This window comes from Eptesicus fuscus, chromosome 8 (assembly GCF_027574615.1).
Source record: "Eptesicus fuscus isolate TK198812 chromosome 8, DD_ASM_mEF_20220401, whole genome shotgun sequence".
Lineage (NCBI taxonomy): Eukaryota > Metazoa > Chordata > Mammalia > Chiroptera > Vespertilionidae > Eptesicus > Eptesicus fuscus.
Window position 1 is genome coordinate 57609786 of NC_072480.1, and position 21681 is coordinate 57631466.

The 21681-nt window shown below is 38.2% G+C and overlaps 1 protein-coding gene across 1 annotated transcript in view; it reads left to right on the forward strand.

Moving 5' to 3' along the window:
* Positions 1–21681, forward strand: part of GPC5 (glypican 5) — a 1351161-nt gene that overhangs the window by 246291 nt on the left and 1083189 nt on the right. Inside the window, exon 3 of the mRNA XM_008156479.3 lies at positions 14156–14850. Within this exon, the coding sequence (XP_008154701.3) occupies positions 14156–14850 (695 nt within the window). The remainder of the gene's footprint in view (positions 1–14155; positions 14851–21681) is intronic.

Consider the following 21681-nt stretch of genomic DNA (forward strand, 5'->3'; position numbering starts at 1 on the left):
CAATTTTTTCCTCCTGCTATTTGGAAAGAATGTAATAGTCTAAAAGATTGCCTACCTTCTAAAGGAGTTTCTCTCTTGTCAGGGCAGAAACAGTATATTTATTAAACTGCCTGTAACGTTGCAGTGAATACTTCCAATGCATTTCTTCTCTGTGTGCTGTCCTATAACTATAGGAAGTACTCAAACATGACACTTGGCAGTATGATCCAGCAGATCTGTAGGACCATGGGTAGGGTGCTCTAAAATCAGGAGATTCTAGAATGTCATTAAAACCTTTTTTTTTTAAGTTTCCTAATATTAGGACATAAGGCGGCTAGAACTCATCAGCATTTTACTTTAGTATGAATTTGTATAATGACTATGCTTGTATTGCCCAATGAAATTCTTTTTACTATAAAGCTAAGAGAAACAAACAAATATATTCTTAGCAGTATACTGTAGACAAATACTCCAGGAACCATGATATGAGATACTAAGATACACACATTTGTACTTCGTTATTGGTGAAAAAAATCCACCTAAATTTTCTAAAAGAGGGTGTAAACTAAAGATATTTCTTAGACCAATAAATGTGATTTGACACAATAAGATAAATAATAAAAATTTTAGAGGGTACTAGAAGTTTTGCTTTTGTACATCTGTGGATTTTATATTGCTAGCTTTAAAAAGGAAAGATTAGTATAATTATGTAGTCAGAGGAATTGGAGGTCCAATTCATTCTAATTTAGAATGCCATGTGCTACTTGATAAGATGGCTTTTTTGGCACCTGCATATCCTTTTAGGCTGTTTGAAAACTGTGCAACGTAAATAAAATGGTGTTGATTTGTTCAGGTCTATGGGGTTTTGACTTGCTCCTGGAGTGAACATTGTATTTAAGTAGATAGGTAAAAGGAAGGATGAAACTTTCAGAATGCTTGCTATTGGAATGAGGAAAGAAAGGGCTGAAGAACCAGTAATCCAGGCTGGATGAAATAGATTTTGGGGCAATATATGGCAATAGGAAATATTTTTTAAAAAGAAAGAATACTTATGATGTCTAACTAGAAATAGTAAATAAATGTCCCAGTATTGCCCCAGCCTATTTGGTTTAGTGGATAGAGTGTCAGCCTGTGAACCAAAGGGTCCCGGGTTCAATTCCAGCCAAGGGCATGTACCTCAGTTGCTGACTCCTCCCCAGCCCAGGCCCTCTGGTCAGCACTCATGCAGGAGGCAACCAATCGATGTGTTTCTCTCACATTGATATTACTCTCTTTCCCTCTCACTTCCACTCTCTAAAAATCAATGGAAAAATATCCTCGGGTGAGGATTAAAAAAAAAGTTCCAGGAAATTGAGTCTGAATGTTTAGAAGTCTGATCTTAATATCCTATCTAATAAGGAGGGAATATGCTAATTGACTGTCACACCCTCAAAGATGGTGGTGCCCACAGCCAATAAGGAGGAAATATGCTAATTGACTGCTCCACCCTCAAAGATGGTGGTGCCCACAGCCACAAGATGGTGGCACCCAGTCCCCTCAGCCCCCCAGTCACCCAGGGCTGGCCCGAGGCACAGGAAAACCTCGGATGGCAGCTGCCCAGCTGCCCAGGGCTGTCCGAGGCTCAGGTAACCAGGGCCAGCCGAGGCTTGCACTGCAGGCAGTGGCAGCAGCAGAGGTGTGATGGGGGCGTTGCCTTCCCCTGATCACTGGGTTGCCTCCTGCTCCTGAGGGCTCCCAGACTGTGAGAGGGGGCAGGCTGGGCTGAGGGATCCCCCCTCCAGTGCATGAATTTTCATGCACCGGGCCTCTAGTATGAAATAAGGAACTCCAGAAAGAGAAAAAAAGGTAATAGGCAAAAAGAGAAACAGATGGATGTTAAGCATTGAGAAATAGTTCTCTAGGTAAGATTTTTTGCTGCAGCAACAATTCTCAAAGTGTAATCTGGGGTTCCTAAATTCTTTTCAGGATGTATGAGAGATCAAAACAGTTTTCACAGTACTAAGACAGGATTTGCCTATTTCTCAGTATTTGCATTTTCATTGATATTGCAAACACAGTGGTGAGCAAAACCAGTTGGAGCTTTAGCACAAATTAAGTTAGTGGCACCAAAGTGCACTTGTAGTCATTGTATTCTTTACATCTGTGTGGCGATATGAGAATACTTAAGGCACACCTTCCACATGCTGAATTATAATGGCTGTAATGATGAAAGGCACTGTGCAATTGTTTGAGTTGTAGGCTAGACTAGCCACTTTTTTTCTGGATACTTGTTTTCTCATAAAAATGATTGACAGACAAACTATGATGATTTAGAGTTAGATATTTGGCAGACATTGTTTCAGAGTGGACCAAAGACATTGTTTCAGAGTGGAGCTTATTATCACTCCCCAAAAAAAAACAACTTACAGTGTTTGTTGTTTATGAACTTCCAAGAGAAAATTGGAAATTTAAAAAACATATAGCTACCTGCATCAACTTGCAAGATTCCTAATAGTCACAGAAATAATGAAGTGTGTCAGCACTGGAAAAGTCTGTATAATGCATGAACCAGTTTTTTTCACAGGTCAATGCATAAGTTACAAAACCATGCATGGGCTTCAGAATCATAAACAGTGAAATAGATAGAACAATGGGACATTGCAACTAACCATTAAGAAAAATCACTTGTCACGTTTTTGGTGTAATATCAAAGAAGATTAACAATTATGTCAATGGCATATTTGTGTGAGGCTTGATTTTCTTCATATACCTTGACCATAAACTACATTGCAACAAAGTAAATCCAGAAGCAGATATGAGAATCCAATTCTCTTTGATTAAAGCAGACATTAAAAGTATTTGAAATATGAAAGACAATATCACTCTTTACACTAATATTTACTGTTTTGGAAAATATAATTATTTCTTACATAATTTGTAATTTATTCTAATGTAATTAACTTGTTATGGTTATTTTTTGGTGGACTAAATACATATTTTAAAATAATTATCAATTTTTATTTTTAAAATAATACATGTTGATAAATGTAACCCTGCAAGATGAAAGCTCTTCAGGTTTGTCAGTAACTTTTAAGATTGTGAAGAATTTTGAGAAGAAAAAAGACTTTTGGAATTACTGAGCAACATAAATTTCAGAGTCATCAGCTTGGGAGTTTCATTTGATATTGTAAAAGTGGTTTTATATTTTGAGTGGGGATAGTTTAAACCATGGTGTTTTTTTGTTTGTTTGTTTAATATAACTGCCTGCCTTAAGCTTAGATTTCTAAGAGGCATCCACTCCACAGACCGCTCTGTGAAACACATTGCTGGACACCTGTCTAGATAAAGAACTGGGCCGCTCCTTTGTTTTACAGATCTTGATTGATTTCAGTCACTGGCATTTGGGCTACTTGTTTGTCTTCTCTTTCCTTACTTTAAACTCCCACTCCCATGTTTTAAATTCACCAATACAGAGTGAAGCCGGAAACCCTAACCCTGTACCCCAATTAAAAGCAGAACCCTAGGCTTGCTTTTCTCTCTGCCTGGGAGGCCCCTGTGTGGCCCCAGGTGTGCCGTGTAATTCCCAGGTCTTGTAAGTAACAACTGTATCTTTTCAAAGTCTCCTGATGGTTATTGCTGAACGGTGTCTTGCAACTCTAGTAAGAACCACAAGTGGTGGTCCAGCCACAACACTGGTTATTGATAAGCTGAGGCCAGTACGGAACAATGAGGTACTACGGAGCAAGAATCGCAGCTTCATAAAATCTGGCTTAGGACTTAGAGGAACAGAAAGAAAAAAAAAATTACCCATAATGGATGTAAGAGAATCCATGGCACCAGATTTAGGGCCTAGAGAAACCAGGAGAGTGTGAGCCCCAAGAAGCCAATCATCTGGTTAGGAAGAGGCTGGGCCATCTTTCTAGAGATTAGGATGAATTTTCCAGTTAATAATTACAAATATTAGAAAATCCTTAGCTGTTTTGACTCCAACACAACGTATGTAGGGCTATCTCTTCCTTTATTTTTGCTATACTAATGGTATTGGTTAATTTCCAAAAAAAAAAAGTAATTACAGTAGCTAAATTATGATGTCACATAATGGCTCAAGGTGCTAAATTAATGGTGAAATCTTTCTATTTTATTTAGGCACATAAATAAAGTTGTTTCATTTTGGTTTTTTTATTTACATATATACCAAACGGACCATTTTCAACTAATTTAAATAGACTTTCAGCCTACTTAAAAAGAGATAATATCCCTAACCGGTTTGGCTCAGTGGATAGAGCATCGGCCTGTGGACTGAAAGGTCCCAGGTTCAATTCCAGTCAAGGGCATGTACCTTGGTTGCGGGCATATCCCCAGTAGGAGGTATGCAGGAGGCAGCTGATTGATGTTTCTCTCTTATCGATGTTTCTAACTCTCTCTACCTCTCCCTTCCTCTCTGTAAAAAATCAATAAAATATATTTAAAAAAAATAAAAAATAAAAAGAGATAATATATGCTAATGGTTAAGAACCCAGCGTCTAGAGCCAGAGGCCCTGGATTTACATCCAGACTATGCCACTTTCTATGTAAACCTTGGGCAAATCGCTTATATTTTCAATGTTTCACTTGATCATCTTTATAATAATAACAATAATAACAACAACTATTATTATTATTATTGTAAGGTTAGCCACACAATGGGTTGGAGAATCAAGGGAATTAATTTACTAAAAAAAACTTAATGAGACATCCAGTTCATGGCAAATACATAGCAGAAGTGAAGGGTAACTGTGATGATGATTCTTTAATGTATTTTGAGCATTTTTCACCTGTAGACATTATGCAGGTATGGAGCATGTACACGTTCATTTAATTCTCACTGATTAGATAGGTACCGAGTTCTGCTTTTGCTTAATCCCTTCCCTTTTTTCACCCAGCCCCCTAACTCTTTCTCCTCTGACAGCTGTCAGTTTGTTCTCTGTATCTGTGAGTGTATTTTGTTTGTTAGTTTACTTTGTTCATTAATTCCACATATAAGTGAAATCATATAGTACTTGTCTTTCTCTGACTGGATATTTCCCTTACCATGATACTCTCCAGATCTATCCTTGCTGTAGCAAAAGGTAAGATTTCCTTTTTTTTTTTTTTTTTTTTAATGGCTGAGCAGTATTCAACTGTGTAAATATACCACAGCTTTTTTATCCACTCATCTATTGGTGGGCACTTGGTTTGCTTCCATAGCTTGGCTATTGTAAATAGAGTTGCAATGAACATAGGGGTGCATATATTTCTTTCAAATCAGTGTTTTGAGTTTATTCAGATAGATTCCCAGAAGTGGAATCGCTGAGTCATAAGGCAGTTCTATTTTTAAATTTTTGAGGTAACTCCATATTGCTTTCCACAGAGGCCGCACCTCTGCATTCCCAACAACAGGGCAGGAGGTTTCCGTTTTTTCCACATCCTTGCCAACACTTGTTGATTTATTGATGATGGCCATTTTGACAGGTGTGAGGTGATATCTTATTGTGATTTTAATTTGCATTTCTCTGATAATTAGTGACATTGAGCATCTCTTCATATGTCTATTGGCCATCTGTATGTCCTCTTTGGAGAACTGTCTATTCAGGCCCTTTCCCCATTTTCAAATTGGATTTATTTATTTTTTTGGTGTTGAGCTTTATAAATTCTTTATGAATTTTGGATATTTAACCCTTATCAGATGCATCATTGGTGAATATGTTGTCTTTTCATTTTGTTGATGGTTTCCTTTGCTGTGCAAAAACTTTTAGTTTGATGTTGTCCCATTTGTTTAGTTTTTCTTTTGTTTCCCTTGCCCAAGAAGATCTATCAGAAAAAATATTGCTATGAGAAATCTCTCAGATTTTTCTGCCTATGTTTTCTTGTAGGATTTTTATGGTTTCAAGTCTAACATTGAAGTCTTTAATCCATTTTCAGTTTAGTCTTGTGTATGGTGTAAGAATGTGGTCTGGTTTCATTTTTTTGCTCATATCTATCCAATTTTCTCACCACCATTTATTGAATGGACTATCTTTATCCCATTGCACATTTTTGCCTCCTTTATCAAATATTGATTTACCATAAAGGTGTGGGTTTATTTCTGGGCTCTCTATTCTGTTCCATTGATGTATTTTAAAGATTATTAGGAGATTTGATTTAAAATCTTCACAATAATTTATGAAACAATCTACAGTGAGTTTTTGGCAATGATATTATCTATACCAGGTGTCCTCAAACTATGGCCCACAGGCCACATGCAGGTGTTTTTGCTGTTTTGTTTTTTTACTTCAAAATAAGATATGTGCAGTGTGCATAAGAATTTGTTCATAGTTTTTTTTAAACTATAGTCCGGCCCTCCCACGGTCTGAGGGACAGTGAACTGGCCACCTGTTTAAAAAGTTTGAGGACCCCTGATCTATACTAATAAAAAGGTAATATGCTAATTAGACCAGGTTGACCAGACATCTCCTGGACGTCAGACTTCCTTCTGGACAGTTAGGGGGTGACCAAGCTGGCAGTGGACCAGTTAGGGGGCAACCAGGCTGGCAGGGGACCAGTTAGGGGGTGATCAGGCCAGCAAGCAGAGGCAGTTAGGGGCAGGCAGGCAGGCAGAGTGGTTAGGGGCGATTAGACAGGTGAGCAGTTAGGAGCCAGCAGTCCTAGATTGCAAGAGGGATGTCCGACTGCCCCCGAGGGACATCCCCCGAGGGGTCCCGGATTAGAGAGGATGCAGGCAGGCCTGAGACCACCCCCCCCCCCCGCCCCCGGCACGAATTTCGTGCACCGGGCCTCTAGTCCTATATAATAAAAGGCTAATATACAAATTGACCAAACGGTGGAACGATAGTCACTATGATGTGCACTGACCACCAGGGGGCAGACGATCAACACAGGAGTTGCCCCCTAGTGGTCAGCGTGCTCCCACAGGGGGAGCGTCACTCAGCCAGAAGCTGAGCTCATGGCTGGCCAGTACAGTGGTGGTGGTGGGAGCCTCTCCCGCCTCCACGACAGTGCTAAGGACCCCTCGGGGGATGTCCACCTGCTGGCGTGGGGAGCGGGCCTAAGCCAGCAGGTGGACATCCCCTGAGGGGTCTCAAACTGCAAGAGGGCGCAGGCTGGGCTGAGGCCCCCCCCCCCCTCCCAGTTCACGAATGTCATGCATCAGGCCTCTAGTAATACATAAACACTTAATAAGTTCAAATTTTTGCTAAAATGATAAACTGATTTTCAGAATATAAATGGTTAAAAAATGATATTAGAAATAAATGTGAAGTGACATGATAGCCAAAATAATGGGGAGGGAAATGAGGGAGGAGAAAAGTTGAGAAAGCATTTTTCCATGCAGTGCTTTTCCTAGGAGACCAGATTAATTACCAGTATGTTAATTTTTGGTGGTATAGATTAATATTCCACTCACTATATTTTGTATAGATGGCTAATTTCTGAAGAATGATATTATAAATCATACTGCATAACATTAAAAATATGTCATTAAATTAATATTCCAGAAAACATTTATTACACATTTTGCTTTATGAAAAAATTGAGTAAATATGCAAATATTGTCGAGTTGAATTCACTATAAACACTTCTAGACTGGAGAAATAGATAATTGCTGCTTTATCTTAAATATGCATAATTTCAGAGTAGCTATAATGGTCTTCTGATAATTACAAGAATTAAAATGATTAGAAAGTATTTTTATTTAAAACAAAGCAGAAGAATTAGAGCTCATTGTAATGTATATGTGATTAAAACTGGTTGAGAAATTACTCTTAAAATTACCTACATATCTTGTCATCTGTCTGTAATTCAATTCAGAAAGATGTATAATCTCAGGCACACACTAGCTCTAAATTAGCAGTTTAGTAATGAAGTATCTGTTGTAGTAACACAATCTGTGACTTGAGAATTGTAATGCACAAAAATGTAAATTTACTCTGAACATTTCCAACCCAGATACACATTGTAAAACCATCTGATTATCCATGGTTGATATAATTTAATCTTTCTCCATCTATTTTATTGCTATATTTGATGATATCTGTGGTCTTGAATTGTAGCACACTTTAAATTTTGTATTTTAAAATGTTCATATATCAAAAATAATAAAAATGTAAAAAGGTTCATAAAATATCTGTTCCTGTAAGGCTGGTTAGGTTATTACAATAGTTATTTCATGATCATTACTTTTTGAAGTCAACTTTATCTTTAAAGCAATAAAAACCCTATAAATATTAAATTTCTCCCCATTGCAAAAAGATACCTGTATATTAATCTTCACTGATTTAGCAATTTGTCAAGTTTAATTTTAAATCCCTATCATCTGATTTTATCTCCACCAGTTATATTTAAGCTTAAATCCTTGATTTAAGTTTTAATAATCATTGGTACATATAATAAAATGTCTCTGAAGGGAGTGTGGGCTGGAAAAGGTTGAGATAAAACTTCTTGTTATAGGTGTTTTATTATTAAAATTTCTCAGAATGTTAATGTTGAAATTGAAGTAGATGCAGATAAACTTTATACATTCCAACTTTACTTCTTACTTTATGAGATAAGACATAATTTGATTTTCTCATAAAGCTGGAAGAAATTAAGTTTTTATTCCATCAGCAATTAGATTGCAGTTTTTATTCAATCTACCACTCTCAGGAATTAAAAGGAAAGTTGGGGTTTTGGCCTTGATAAACTTGATCTGATAATATTGAAAAGAAGAACTTATTGAAATTCTCAGTGAAAAACAACAAGAAGATAAATTTTTTTCTAATCTATTGCTAAAATTCCTTAAGCAAGCTTAACAAATGTTTATTTATTTTCAAGGTATATTACACTATTTAGCATATGAATAGAAAGCTATTGCTTATATAACTTGAGTGAGTTGCATTTTTTATTTATTAAAACTGTAATGAAAGGAACTATTTAGTGTCTCCTTAATAGTTAAGTAGATGTGATGAATTATTCAGCACCTAAACTACCTTGGATTTGTAAACTCTGATTATGTGAATTATCCTTTTGCATTGCAGTAAAATATTTTGCTCATTTGACAATTCTTAAAATTCTTGTTAAAATAAAAATATTAATTTCATAAAATAGAAACACTCATCTGGATGGTAAACATAGGAGAAGAACATTGTGATAGTTTTGCAAATTCAGAGTTGATACAACAATATTTGTAAATTAAACTTCTGATTTTACCAACATTTATAAAAATTATTAACAAGATAATTCAATAGATTGGCTTCTAGATTGTTTAGTTTCTGATATATGAGTTTTATATATTAAAATTTTATGAACCTATTAGGACCAAAACTTCACAAATGTTTATTTCTACACATTAGAAAGTGAAATGTATATAGAAAAAGCGTTTCTAGTTTTTCTTATTGATTGGATTTAAGAAACATTTATGATCACAAATACATGTAAATAAAAAATACATACCTAACATGTTTAGATAATTCAATAACTGGAAAGTGTCAATATCAGGTTTAATAAAGATTAAAAGGAAAAATAACATATTGTGATGAGTTAATAGAATAGTGAAAACTAATTGCAGAATAGTGTATTTTTAAAACCCACTGTGTGTTTAGCTATTCAGGATAGAATCAGAATATTGATGTTTGAGAACATATAATGTCTCATTCAAAGGGTAATATAATTGATACATAATAATGAAACCTAAAATTTTAATGCATATGATATTAGGAAAAGTTTTTAAAATTTTACTGTAATACGTTTCCTAAATTTTTTCTTTGTTTTTTTATTTTGTTAAAAATAGAATAACAATAAACTAGAGAAAAATTAGTGTGAAATGAAATAAAATCAGCATTGTAGAATTTTTTCAGAAATTTATTTTTTAATTATGAACTAAAAGATAATCAATTTCAATTTTTGTCTTTAGTGCAGGGCAGCCTTCAGCCTTCAAAAGAACTAATGATTTTTGAAATTACTATACTCATTATATATATATATATATATATATATATATATATATATATATTATTGATTTTTTTACAGAGAGGAAGAGAGAAGGATAGAGAGTTAGAAACATCGATGAGAGAGAAACATCGATCAGTTGCCTCCTGCACATCCCCTACTGGATATGTGCCCGCAGCCAAGGTACATGCCCTTGAGCGGAATCAAACCTGGGACCTTTGAGTCCGCAGGCCAACGCTCTATTCACTGAGCCAAACCAGTTAGGGCTATACTCATTTTTTTAATGGATGCAACTAAATATTAAATGTATTCTCTTCAACGTTGCTTTTACAAAATAAATTAATTTGCAAACATGTTAGTTATAGCAATGGACAAGATGAATTCCCTATATTCCTGAATAAATTATAAATTAATGGGAGTGGAATTTATAAAGAAACATTTTAATTTTTACTTTAAAAAATTGTGTTTCAGCATTATTTAGAGTTGGCAGAAGTCAGATGGAATCTTTGTCTTATTGCTTGGGATAGCATGCGACCTTTATTACACTGAGAAACATGGCAGGAACCAATCACATACACCTATAGGATGCACCTTAGCAAACTTGGTGGGCAGCATGTAGGAATGTTTGTGATATGTGGGTATTTTTTAACCTAGTCTCATTTTATCTTACAAAAGAAAATTTGCAATCTATCTCCTCCTAGTTCATAGTCTCATAGAAGATGAGAAAAATGAGCCTATGCTATAAATTTAACAGTTTTATTTTAGTTCCAACCACAGAGGTTTAATTTGCTTTTCACACTTATTCTCATGGTTCCATGAAAGCTTTAGTAGCAGCTGAGGTTGCAACTGTAGGGTCAGACTATCATGGTGGAATGCTTGTTGAACCACTCTATAAAAGCAAAGAGAACATTTTATAGATATATGCAATTGCAGTGTTTCAAAAACTGGCCAATTCCGGATTCTTAGGATATATTCCCAGAAGTGGGATCACTTGGTCAAATAGCAGTTCCATTTTTAATTTTTTGAGGAAACTCCATACTGTTTTCCATAGTGGCTGCACCAGTCTGCATTCCCACCAGCAGTGCCTGAGGGTTCCTTTTTCTTAATATCTTCACTAGCACTTTTTGTTTGTTGATTTATGGATGATAGCCTTTCTGGCAAGTATGAGGTGATACCTCATTGTCATTTTAATTTGCATCTCTCTGATGATTAGTGACTTTAAGTATTTCTTTCATTTGTCTCTAGGCCTTCTGTATGTCCTCTTTAGAGAAGTGTCCATTCAGGTCCTTGGCCCATTTTTTAAGTGGATTGTTTGTCTTCATTTTGTTGAGTTGTATGAGTTCTTTATGTATTTTGGAAATTAACCTTTTATCAGATGTATCATTGGCAAATATATACTCCCATTCAGTAGGATGCTTTTTTATTTTGTTGATGGTTTCTTTTGCTGTGCCAAAGCCTTTTATTTTAATGCAATCCCATTTGTGGCCAAGTCAAAATAATTCCACCCTCTTGTTTTTTTGATCGTTTGTTAAATATAGAGTCCTGGACCAAGACAGGCCTACTGAGTTAGAATCCACAGTGCAGAGACCTGGCAATTGGTATTTTCCCCAGGCAGCCCAGATGGTCAGGCCAGTTGGGAAAACTGGTGTTAATTCTCTCTCACTTGGCAGAGCAGCTAATCTCAGTTAAGCCTTCAGTTACCATCCTATTTTCATCCTTTAACATTTTAATTGAGATTGAGAATCAGTTTATACTATAGTGGGCCCTGGAGATGCACAGGTATTTTTTTTTTTCTTTGATGCACAGGTATTATATGAGCCTTGCCTGGTTAACAATCTAGAGTTTTATTATTATTTAATTTTATTTAATTTCTATTATTTAATTTTAACAGAGTTGCAACAGCCTTTAAAAACTGTTGCCTTTGATTGCAAGGTAAAATCTCTCTCTTAGTCCCAGCTGCTGCAATGGAATATCATAAACCAAGTGGTTTTATAAACAAGACAAGTTTATATCTCAGAATTCTGGAGGGTTGTAAGTCCAAGATCAAGGTGCTCATATATTCATTATCTGGTGAGAGTCCCCTTCTGGTTCACACACAGTTGTTTTCTCTTTGTGTCCTCATCTGGCAGAAAGGGCAAGGGAGTGCTCTGAGACCTCTCTTATAAGGGCACTAATCCCATTCCTGAGGGCTCCACCCTCATCACCTAATCATCTACGGAAGGTCCCACTTCCAAATACTATCACATTGGAGATTAGGTTTTGACAAATGTATTTTAAGGGGAACACAATAGCATGCACTTTGATATATCATACTGAAGCCTGGAACCCAACCTGAGTCAGTCTCAGAACAGAATCAGGGTACATGATATTGTATTTTATCTGTCTGTACTTTTCATGAAAATGGGTAGCTTTTTTTAGGATACTATGGCAAATTCATGACACAATTCCATTTCACGAGCCCTTCCTGCACCTCTGCTTTCTATTATTTAATTTTATTTTACCATTTTCCATCTCTGTTTATAATATACTAGAGGCCTGGTGCATGGAATTCATGCATGGGGGGGGGGTGTCCCTCAGGCCAGCCTGCACCCTCTACACTCTGGGACCCCTTGAGGGATGTCTGACTTCCCATTTAGGGGATCAGGCCTAAACGGGCAGTCGGACATCCCTCTCACAATCCAGGACTGCTAGCTCCCAACTACTCACCTGCCTGCCTGCCTGCCTGCCTGCCTGCCTTATTGCCCCTAACTGCTTTTGCCTGCCAGCCCGATCACCCCCTAACCACTCCCTTGCCAGCCTGATTGATGCCTAACAACTCCCCTGCCAGCCCGATTGCTCCTAACTGCCCTCCCCTGCCGGTCTGGTCACCCCTAACTGCCATCCGCACCTAACTGCCCTCCCTTGCCAGCCTGGTTGCCCACAATTGCCCCCTCCCCTGCTGGCCTGGTCGCCCCCAATTCCACCTCCCCTGCCATCCTGGTCACCCCCAACTGCCCCCCTCTGCCGGCCTGGTTGCCCCTAACTGCCCCCCCCACTGGCCTGGTCACCCCCAACTGCCCCCTGATGCCGGCCTGGTTGCCCCTCATGGCCCCCTGGCCAGCCTGGTCGCCCCATGAAGCCTGCTTGTTCAGTTGTTTGATCGTCTCTCGCTAACCCCCCTGCCGACCTGGTCATAGGCAGCCATTTTGTGGGGGTGTGAAAGTTAATTTGCATATTACCTCTTTATTATATAGGATTCAATGGTTGGGTTACAGTGTTATTGTGTGGTCTTTTACAACCTAATAAAAATTAACTGAGATTGGAGTTATGGGAGATAATTTTATTGGTGTATTTTAAAATTAATTATATATTGATATGTATATTTAGGATAATTATAAAATGTAATTACCAGTATACCCAAGGTGATGGACTGCTACCTAAAGCTATCATTTTGAAGTATAACATCTACTTGCTGATTACTACAACCTCCCTTAATTTGTGGATGAATTATTCTCTGTTCTTTCTGCAGCAAAATTTATTTGGAAGCATTGGTTACTTAGTAATAAAATAAAATGTCCCACAATAAAGTCCTTGAAGATAAGATGATTAAAAACAACAGAAGACAGTGGAGAAGGTGGTCATGCAATTATTTATTTCACCAACTAATACTGCCCATGACTTTTCTACTGTGTAAATAAGGTTTGACAATTTAGGGGTTTCATTATAAAGTCTTTTATTTTCTTTTTAATTTGAACATGCTAGGAGGACCAAGGATTGTCAGGCTTTCCTTTGGGAACTTAGTCTCTCTTTGGAGTAACTAGTGCATAATCTACTAGTTTTCATTCTGAGAAAAAATATGAAAATACAGTATGAGTTGAATCAAGTATTTAATATCACTATATTTGATAAACAATGAACTCATGATCAAAAATTATTTTCTCAGTGACACTGTTTTCATATCATTATTGGGTTATGAATGACTAAGGCATAAAATAAGAAAATACCATACATGTAAATTCTTTTTTATTTCTATTCTTTTAAAAATGTTTTTGATTCTAGGAAATACATTTCTGTAAAACAAGTGTGCTGTGTGTAATGCTCACTGTTGACCAGACATCATCTTTTGGAAACTAAATTGGGTTTGTAGGCTGAGCATTCTCATTTAGATCTTTAGGTTAGCTTCAATGCATTAAGCTCATTTACTGTTTGGAGCAGATGGAGGAAGAGTTATAACATGAATACTAAGCTTCTCCATCCTTTGCCTCTGCTTTTATTACAGAAACCCTTGAAACTCTCATCAGACAAGCAGAAAATTACACCAGCATACTCTTCTGCAACAGCTACAGGAACATGGCCTTAGAGGCTGCTGCTTCAGTTCAGGAGTTCTTCACTGATGTGGGGCTCTATTTATTTGGTGCGGATGTTAATCCTGAAGAATTTGTGAACAGATTCTTTGACAGTCTTTTCCCTCTAGTCTACAATCATCTCATTAACCCTGCTGTGACTGACAGTTCCCTGGAGTACTCGGAATGCATCCGGATGGCTCGCCGGGACATTAGTCCATTTGGTAATATCCCCCAAAGAGTAATGGGGCAGATGGGGAGGTCGCTGCTGCCTAGCCGCACGTTTCTGCAGGCACTGAATCTGGGCATTGAAGTCATCAATACCACAGACCATCTGCTCTTCTCCAGGGAGTGTGGCCGAGCCCTCCTGAGGATGCAGTACTGCCCTCACTGCCAGGGCTTGACGCTCAGTAAACCGTGCATGGGGTACTGCCTCAACGTCGTGAGAGGCTGCTTGGCACACATGGCGGAGCTGAATCCACACTGGCATGCGTACATCCGGTCCTTGGAAGAGCTGTCAGATGCCATGCATGGAACATATGACATTGAACACGTGCTCCTGAACTTCCACTTGCTTGTGAATGATGCTTTGATGCAGGCCCACCTGGACAGACAAAAATTATCAGAACAGGTAGGCAGCCACTCCATATTAACTGTCTGATTTTTTTAGAGCTCAGAGATTTGCCAAATACATAAAGTTTGTTGATTTTAAGCACATGATTATATACTTTAAAATCATGGCAGCTTACAAGATTCATGTGTTTTTTTCCCCCTCTTCTGAGGCCAACGCTGAACAAACCTCAGTGAAGGAGGTTACTTTAGTCTCTCAAATGATTACAATCATCATTGTGCTTGTGTTTTATAAATAAGTTTTAAACAAAACTCTTGTCATATGAAACTCCATGGTGGATTTACAAAGAGCATTCTTTTCTTTTAAGTAAATAGTTTGATTGAATATCATAAACAGTCCTATGACTATTCTGATAAAAATCAATTATTACCAAAACAGTTGTAGATTCTTTTCCAAATGAAACAACTGAGATTCGCTTTTTAACTTATGGTGACAGAAGAAGGAGAAACTGACTTTAAATTCCTTGAAAATTGACTCATTAATATTTATTTCTGCCAACTCTAAAGTGATTTATAAGCTATTTATCAAGCTTTGATAGCTAGTCACACATCAATGAATTTAACAAATTCAAAATAAATTACTGGAAAGCCAGCAAATAATGACTTTCTCACATTCCCAAAGCAATCTCTGAGATCTAGTACTTCCAAGTCTAATCTCAGTAAATACATATTTCCACTTTAAGAAATCCGTAGAGGTACCTGATATATTTCTGTCGGATGAATTTCAACTAGAAAAATGTTCTCAATTTCCTGAGAAAATCAAAAGTATCTTCTGTTTAAACCATTAGAAAAACACATGATGAGACCTGAATCCTTCATCTTTTTTGGAAATCTGCCTCCTGCAAATGTGGATCATGAGGAGGGGCGGGAGTTTTATTTGGCCCTTTGATAACCTCTCCTGAGACTGAAATGATTGGCAGTGGTCAGGGCCAAATCGAGACCCATGAACCTCATGAGATATGTCTAAATTTTATGAGGGACACCTTAAATAACAAGCTTGCATTGTTTTTGAATAAATATTTTGTAAGAATTTGAAAACATTCCATGATTAATTTGTGATTTTGTCTTGCTGAGAAATACTGTAATATTAATTGCTTGACAATAATTATTGATCATCATAATTCTTTCTGCCTAATTTTCTATGAGAGGGAATTTGTTAAATATCTATGGAAGTCTGAAGGCCTATAAAGGGGAATCTGGACCAAGATCTCCCAGAACAGTGACCCATCAGGTTTGTGGACAACTATCATTGGAAGGTTCATCTTTATGGTGAATGACTATCTGCACCCTAACCTGCCATGTGTGGTACTCTAGAACGTAATGCTTTGAAGATGGGGAATTAGTCTTAGCCATCTTGGACTTCAGATATATGAAAGCAATTATTCTGCCTCTGGGCCTTATATCTTCTATCTAGACTATTCACTCTTATTTTATTCAATTATTCGATATATGCTTTCTGTGTAAGATCACTAATTGAACCACATAGCCCTGCCTTGCTCTCCTGGAAGACCTGATGATTTGGGATGAGTCAGTCAGATTGGAGGGATCATGGGGGTTGACAAACAGTGGACACTGGGCCTGGATCTTTTCATTCCCTCACCATCGCAGCCAGATGTTCTTCTACTCTCAGTCTGGTGTCTGGAGGACACCTGGCTATGGCCTCAGGTCTGTGCCAAATGCATTATTTTGAACATAAGGAATGGGAGGATAGTTTTCAGAAACTTTATGTTTTTTCTCAATTTTTGTGTTATGTATACATTTGCTTTAACTTATTGAGGTTTCTCTGAGCTAACAGATCTATTATCTCCATAACATGAGCTTTTGTGTCCTGGGACTTAGAAAGATTTAATAATACCTAGTGATTCTTTTAAATTTTTATGAAATAATTTTGCTTGAATTTTATAAATGTGTAGCTGTTTGTATGCATTACTGATATGGTTTGGAATAATTCTCCTCCACCTTAAATGGGGCAAATTTTCTCTAAATTGGATAATTTCTTTTTTCTTGATGAAGTTCAGTGATATTTCTGTTGGAGTTTTTTTAAACATATTTTATTGATTTTTTTACAGACAGGAAGGGAGAGGGATAGAGAGTTAGAAACATCCATGAGAGAGAAACATTGATGAGCCGCCTCCTGCACGCCCCCTACTGGGGATGTGCCCACAACCAAGGTACATGCCCTTGACCAGAATCGAACCTGGGACCCTTCAGTCCTCAGGCAGACGCTCTATCTACTGAGCCAAACCAGTTAGGGCTCTGTTGGAATTTTTGCCTCTTCCTTTCTACCTGGGTGTGCTCTGAATGCACCAAAGCTTTCTTGGTTGGAAATTTTTCAAATGATATTTAAGTGCACTGATAATTTTAGCTTCTGCAGTGTGTTTTGGTATATGTGCTGTCTTTTTTTCTTCAAGAGTTTGTAAATTGATATTTAATTTATTTGCATAAATAAAAAATCCTTTAGATAAATCAATTAAGAGGTCTCTATTTCTGACACCTTCAATTGTCTAGTTCCATATTTCCACAATCCATGTTGTTTTCCCCAGGAATAGCAGCCCAATGGCTCATTTATAGCAGGTGTTCACCTACAGGTTTGATCTGACTACTGTTAAGAACTCACTCTCCAGGCAGGATTCTGATATTTTTTCTCTTTTTAGTAATTTTTCCCACCCTTATTTCCATTTTTAAGATTCATATGAAAGCGGATTTAAGCTTCTCTGAAGACTGGAATTGTCCTCCACAGCCTGTCAATGCTGTCTGAAGCAGTTCTCCATGTTTCTGATGGTTTTTGAAGGCTATTTTGGTTGCTACTTGATGTTGAATTTGTTGGATAAGTCTTCTAAGGCGTTAATCTTGCATCTAATGTCAGCAATCAGCTAAACTTTTATATAGTCAGAATTTTTTTTCTTTTTCATGCTTTCAATAGGTCCAATTAATAAACTATAGCATTCCAGTTCTTTATTCACGGTCTTCACATTTACTTATAGTAAGTTCTCAAGTTTGGCTTCAGTATAGTTGATTTAAGGTCTCTAAATTATCTTTAAAAAGTGGCAAAACTTCTCAACAATTTGATGTTTTTTTTAAAAATATATGTTTTTATTGATTTTTATAGAGAGGAAGGGAGAGTGAAATGATGAGAGAGAAACATAGATTGTCTGCCTCCTGAATGCCCTCCACTGGGGATTAAGTCCACATGCAGACATGTGCCCTACCTGGGAATTGAACTATGACCTCCTGGTTCATGGGCCAATTCTCAACCACTGATCCACACTGGCAGGGCATCAATTTGATGCTTTTCACCTAGAGGGACAAACACTCCAGAGGCCAGTTCTTTGTCTCTTCTCACGAACAACATAAACTGATGAACAAAAACAGATCCAGAGACAGAGAAGCATCGATCAGACTGTCAAACCTCAGAAGGAAGGTAGGGGAGGGTGGGGGTAAGGTGAAGAGATCAACCAAAGGACTTGTATGCATGCTTATGAGCCTAACCAATGGACACAGACACCAGGGGGGTGAGGGCATGAGTGGGAGGGGCAATAGGGAGATAAGGACACATATGTAATACCTTAATCAATAAAGAAAAATATATACAATATATATATATGTATATATATATATATGTATATATATACATGTATGTGTGTGTGTGTGTGTGTGTGTGTGTATATATATATATGTGTGTGTGTGTATATATATGTACACATATATATGTGTACATATATATATATAAAATTGTGTGAATACAATTTCTTTTTTGTTATATACACACACACATATATACACATATATGTACATATATATATATATGTATATATATATAAACAAAAAAAAAAAAGAAATTGTATTCATACAATTTTTTTTTTAAATAAAAATCAGTTTTGCTTGCCCTTACCTTGGTCCTGCCTTTGAACAAACTCTCAAAAGGTCTCAGGCATACTATTTTAGAGTTTATCTTCTCTTTTTTGGCCTTCTTTAGGCACAATGTTAAGTATATAAAATGTCTACATTTATTACTTAATCCATTCTCCTAAAACTTTCAGCCATTAGCATTCATCAAAAGACTATTGTTGCCTGGTCAGCGTGGCTCAGTGGTTGAATGTTGAGCTATGAACCAGGAGGTCATGGTTTGTTTCCCGGTCAGGGAACATGCCCAGGTTGTGGGCTCTATCCCCAGTGTGGGGTGTGCAAGAGGTAGCTGATCAATGGCTCTCTCTCATCATTGATGTTTCTATCTCTCTCTCCCTCCCCCTTCCTCTCTGAAATCAATAAAAATATATTTTTTTAAAAAGTTTTTAAACACAAAGTCTATCACTCTGATGATTAAAACCACCATCTCTCACAGCGTTCCTTTGGGAGCTGGGCCTGGGCTAAGTTCCCTTGGCACAACCCTTGGTGATGGGCACGGAGCTGCCAGAATCAGCATTACACAGAGCATCATGGCTCCATGGATGGCTCACCTCAGTTTGCCATGACTGTGTGGCCGTAACAGGCCAGGTAGCTTTGCATAGAGAATTCTGCCCAGAACCTCTCCAGTGCAGAGCACACCTCAGTGAAGGTGATAGGAGTGACAAGAAAATGACAAGACAAACAGAGCTTCTCAACCTTCCCCACATCTTGCTCCTCAAAATCAGTAGTCATGTCTCATCACAGTGGTTTCTCCTGATTGCCCCAAGAATAAGCAGGGAAATGTCTTTCCACATCTAATTTTTGTTATTTGGGAAGTTCCTTAATGAAGGCCCCCAACACTGGCCACTGATCCTCACCTGAGGATATTTTTTCTTATTGATTTTTAGAGAGAGTGGAAGGGGGATGTGGAGAGAGAGAGAGAGAGAGAGAGAGAGAGAGAGAGAGAGAGAGAGAGATCAATTTGAGAGAGGCATATTGATTGGTTGCCTCCCTGCCTCCTGTCTCCCATGTCTCCCACATTGGCCTGGACTGGGCCAGGGATTGAACCTGCAACCCAGGTATTTGTCCTTGACTGGAATCTAATCAGAGTTTCTTCAGTTCACGGGCCAACACTCTAACCACTGAGCAGGGCTGGCCAGGGTTGATCCTCTTTTTCTTCAATAAGCTTTTCATTTTGTGGTCTTGGAGACCTAATCCAACCCACAATGATCAGAGTAGACTGACTCTTAGTATCCCTTTGGTTTGTGTCTGGCTGACCTTGAATATGTGTGGGAAGGGTAAGAGGCTGTGTAATAAGCCTTGGGTAGGGTTTCTGCTCACTTCAATATTTTCCATTTGTCAACTAAGGAAGAATTTTCAAAGTCTTCACAATTCAAGAATGTTCATTCTAACTATGTGATCTTCCACTCCATTCACATTTTCCCCTTTGTGCTCATAAGGCCTGCATGAACCAGAAGGGCTGACATTAACTCTTCAGCAGCTATCCTTTGAAACAGGTAGAACCTCCAACTTTTTTTTTCTTTATTGATTAAGGTATTACATATGTGTCCTTATCCCCCATTGCCCCCCCCCCCGACTCATGCCCTCACCCACCTGGCATCTGTGTCCATTGGTTATGCTTATATGCATGCATACAACTCCTTTGGTTGATCTCTCCTCCTTACCCCCACCTACCTCTGCCTTCCCTCTGAGGTTTGATGGTTTGATCGATGCTTCTCTGTCTCTGGATCTGTTTTTATTCATCAGTTTATATTGTTCATTATATTCCACAAATGAGTGAGATCATGTGATATTTATCTTTCTCTGACTGGCTTATTTTGCAGAACCTTCAACTTTTAAAAATGGAGGCTTGCTCATTTCTTATTCCGTTTTCAGCTACTCTCTGTGTTTATTTGGAGACTAGAATAAGCAGATGAGGCACTGCTGCAATGGTGCTGCAATTGCTGCAAAATTACCCAAGGGAAATGTAAATCATGATAGAAATAGAAACCCAGGAAGGGTGCATGGTAGGATGGGGGAAGGTCAGTATTAGTATATGGACTAAACTCTTCAGTGACCTTTGAGCTCTTTTTCTTGTACCCTATGGGTAGTCTGATTTGAAGAAGATACCACCTCATTCCATCAACCAACAATAGGTGCTTAATGCTGGATATCATAGTTAGAGAAGGAGCTGCACATTTCAAGGTGACCTCCAGGATTTTAAATTAAATTTAATGTTTCAATTACAGCTTACATTCAATATTATTTTAGTACTTTCAGGTGTACAGCATAGTGTTTAGATAATTATACATTTTACAAAGTGATTCCTCTCATATTTCAAGTACCCACCTGGCACTATATACATAGTTTTTATAATACTAGAGGCCCAATGCATGAAGATTCATGCAAGAATGGGCCTTCCTTACCCTGGCTGCCAGAGCTACCTTTCTGCCTTCTCACGCTGCCTAGAGGCCCAGAGCGGCTGGGGTGGTGCAGAATGCCTGCATCCCGCCCTGTCCCTGGCCATTCCGTGCCTGCGTATGCAAATTAACCCTTTTTTTGTTGGGTTAATTTGCATACTCACTCCTGATTGGCGGGTGGGCGTTGCAAAGGTATGGTCAATTTGCATCTCACTCTTTTATTAGTGTAGATTACTAGAGGCCCAGTGTGCAATTGAAATCGCATGAGGAGGCGCTCCGCCTCCCGCTGTGCGAGGAGGCACCCTGTTGGGGGCCAGGACCGCACCTGACATGCACAGTGCCGGCCACCATGGGAGTCAGGCCGGATAGGTGCCGCGGGAGTCCAGACCAGTGCCATGGAGTGCCGGGACCCAAGCCTGACTCACAGTGTCCCCTGGCCCCCCTGCCTGTTTCTGCTCTGGGGATGCCTGAGCCACTGTGCCAGCTCGGGCAGGCCCCCCTGCTTCTGTCTCGTCTTTGCTCCAGGC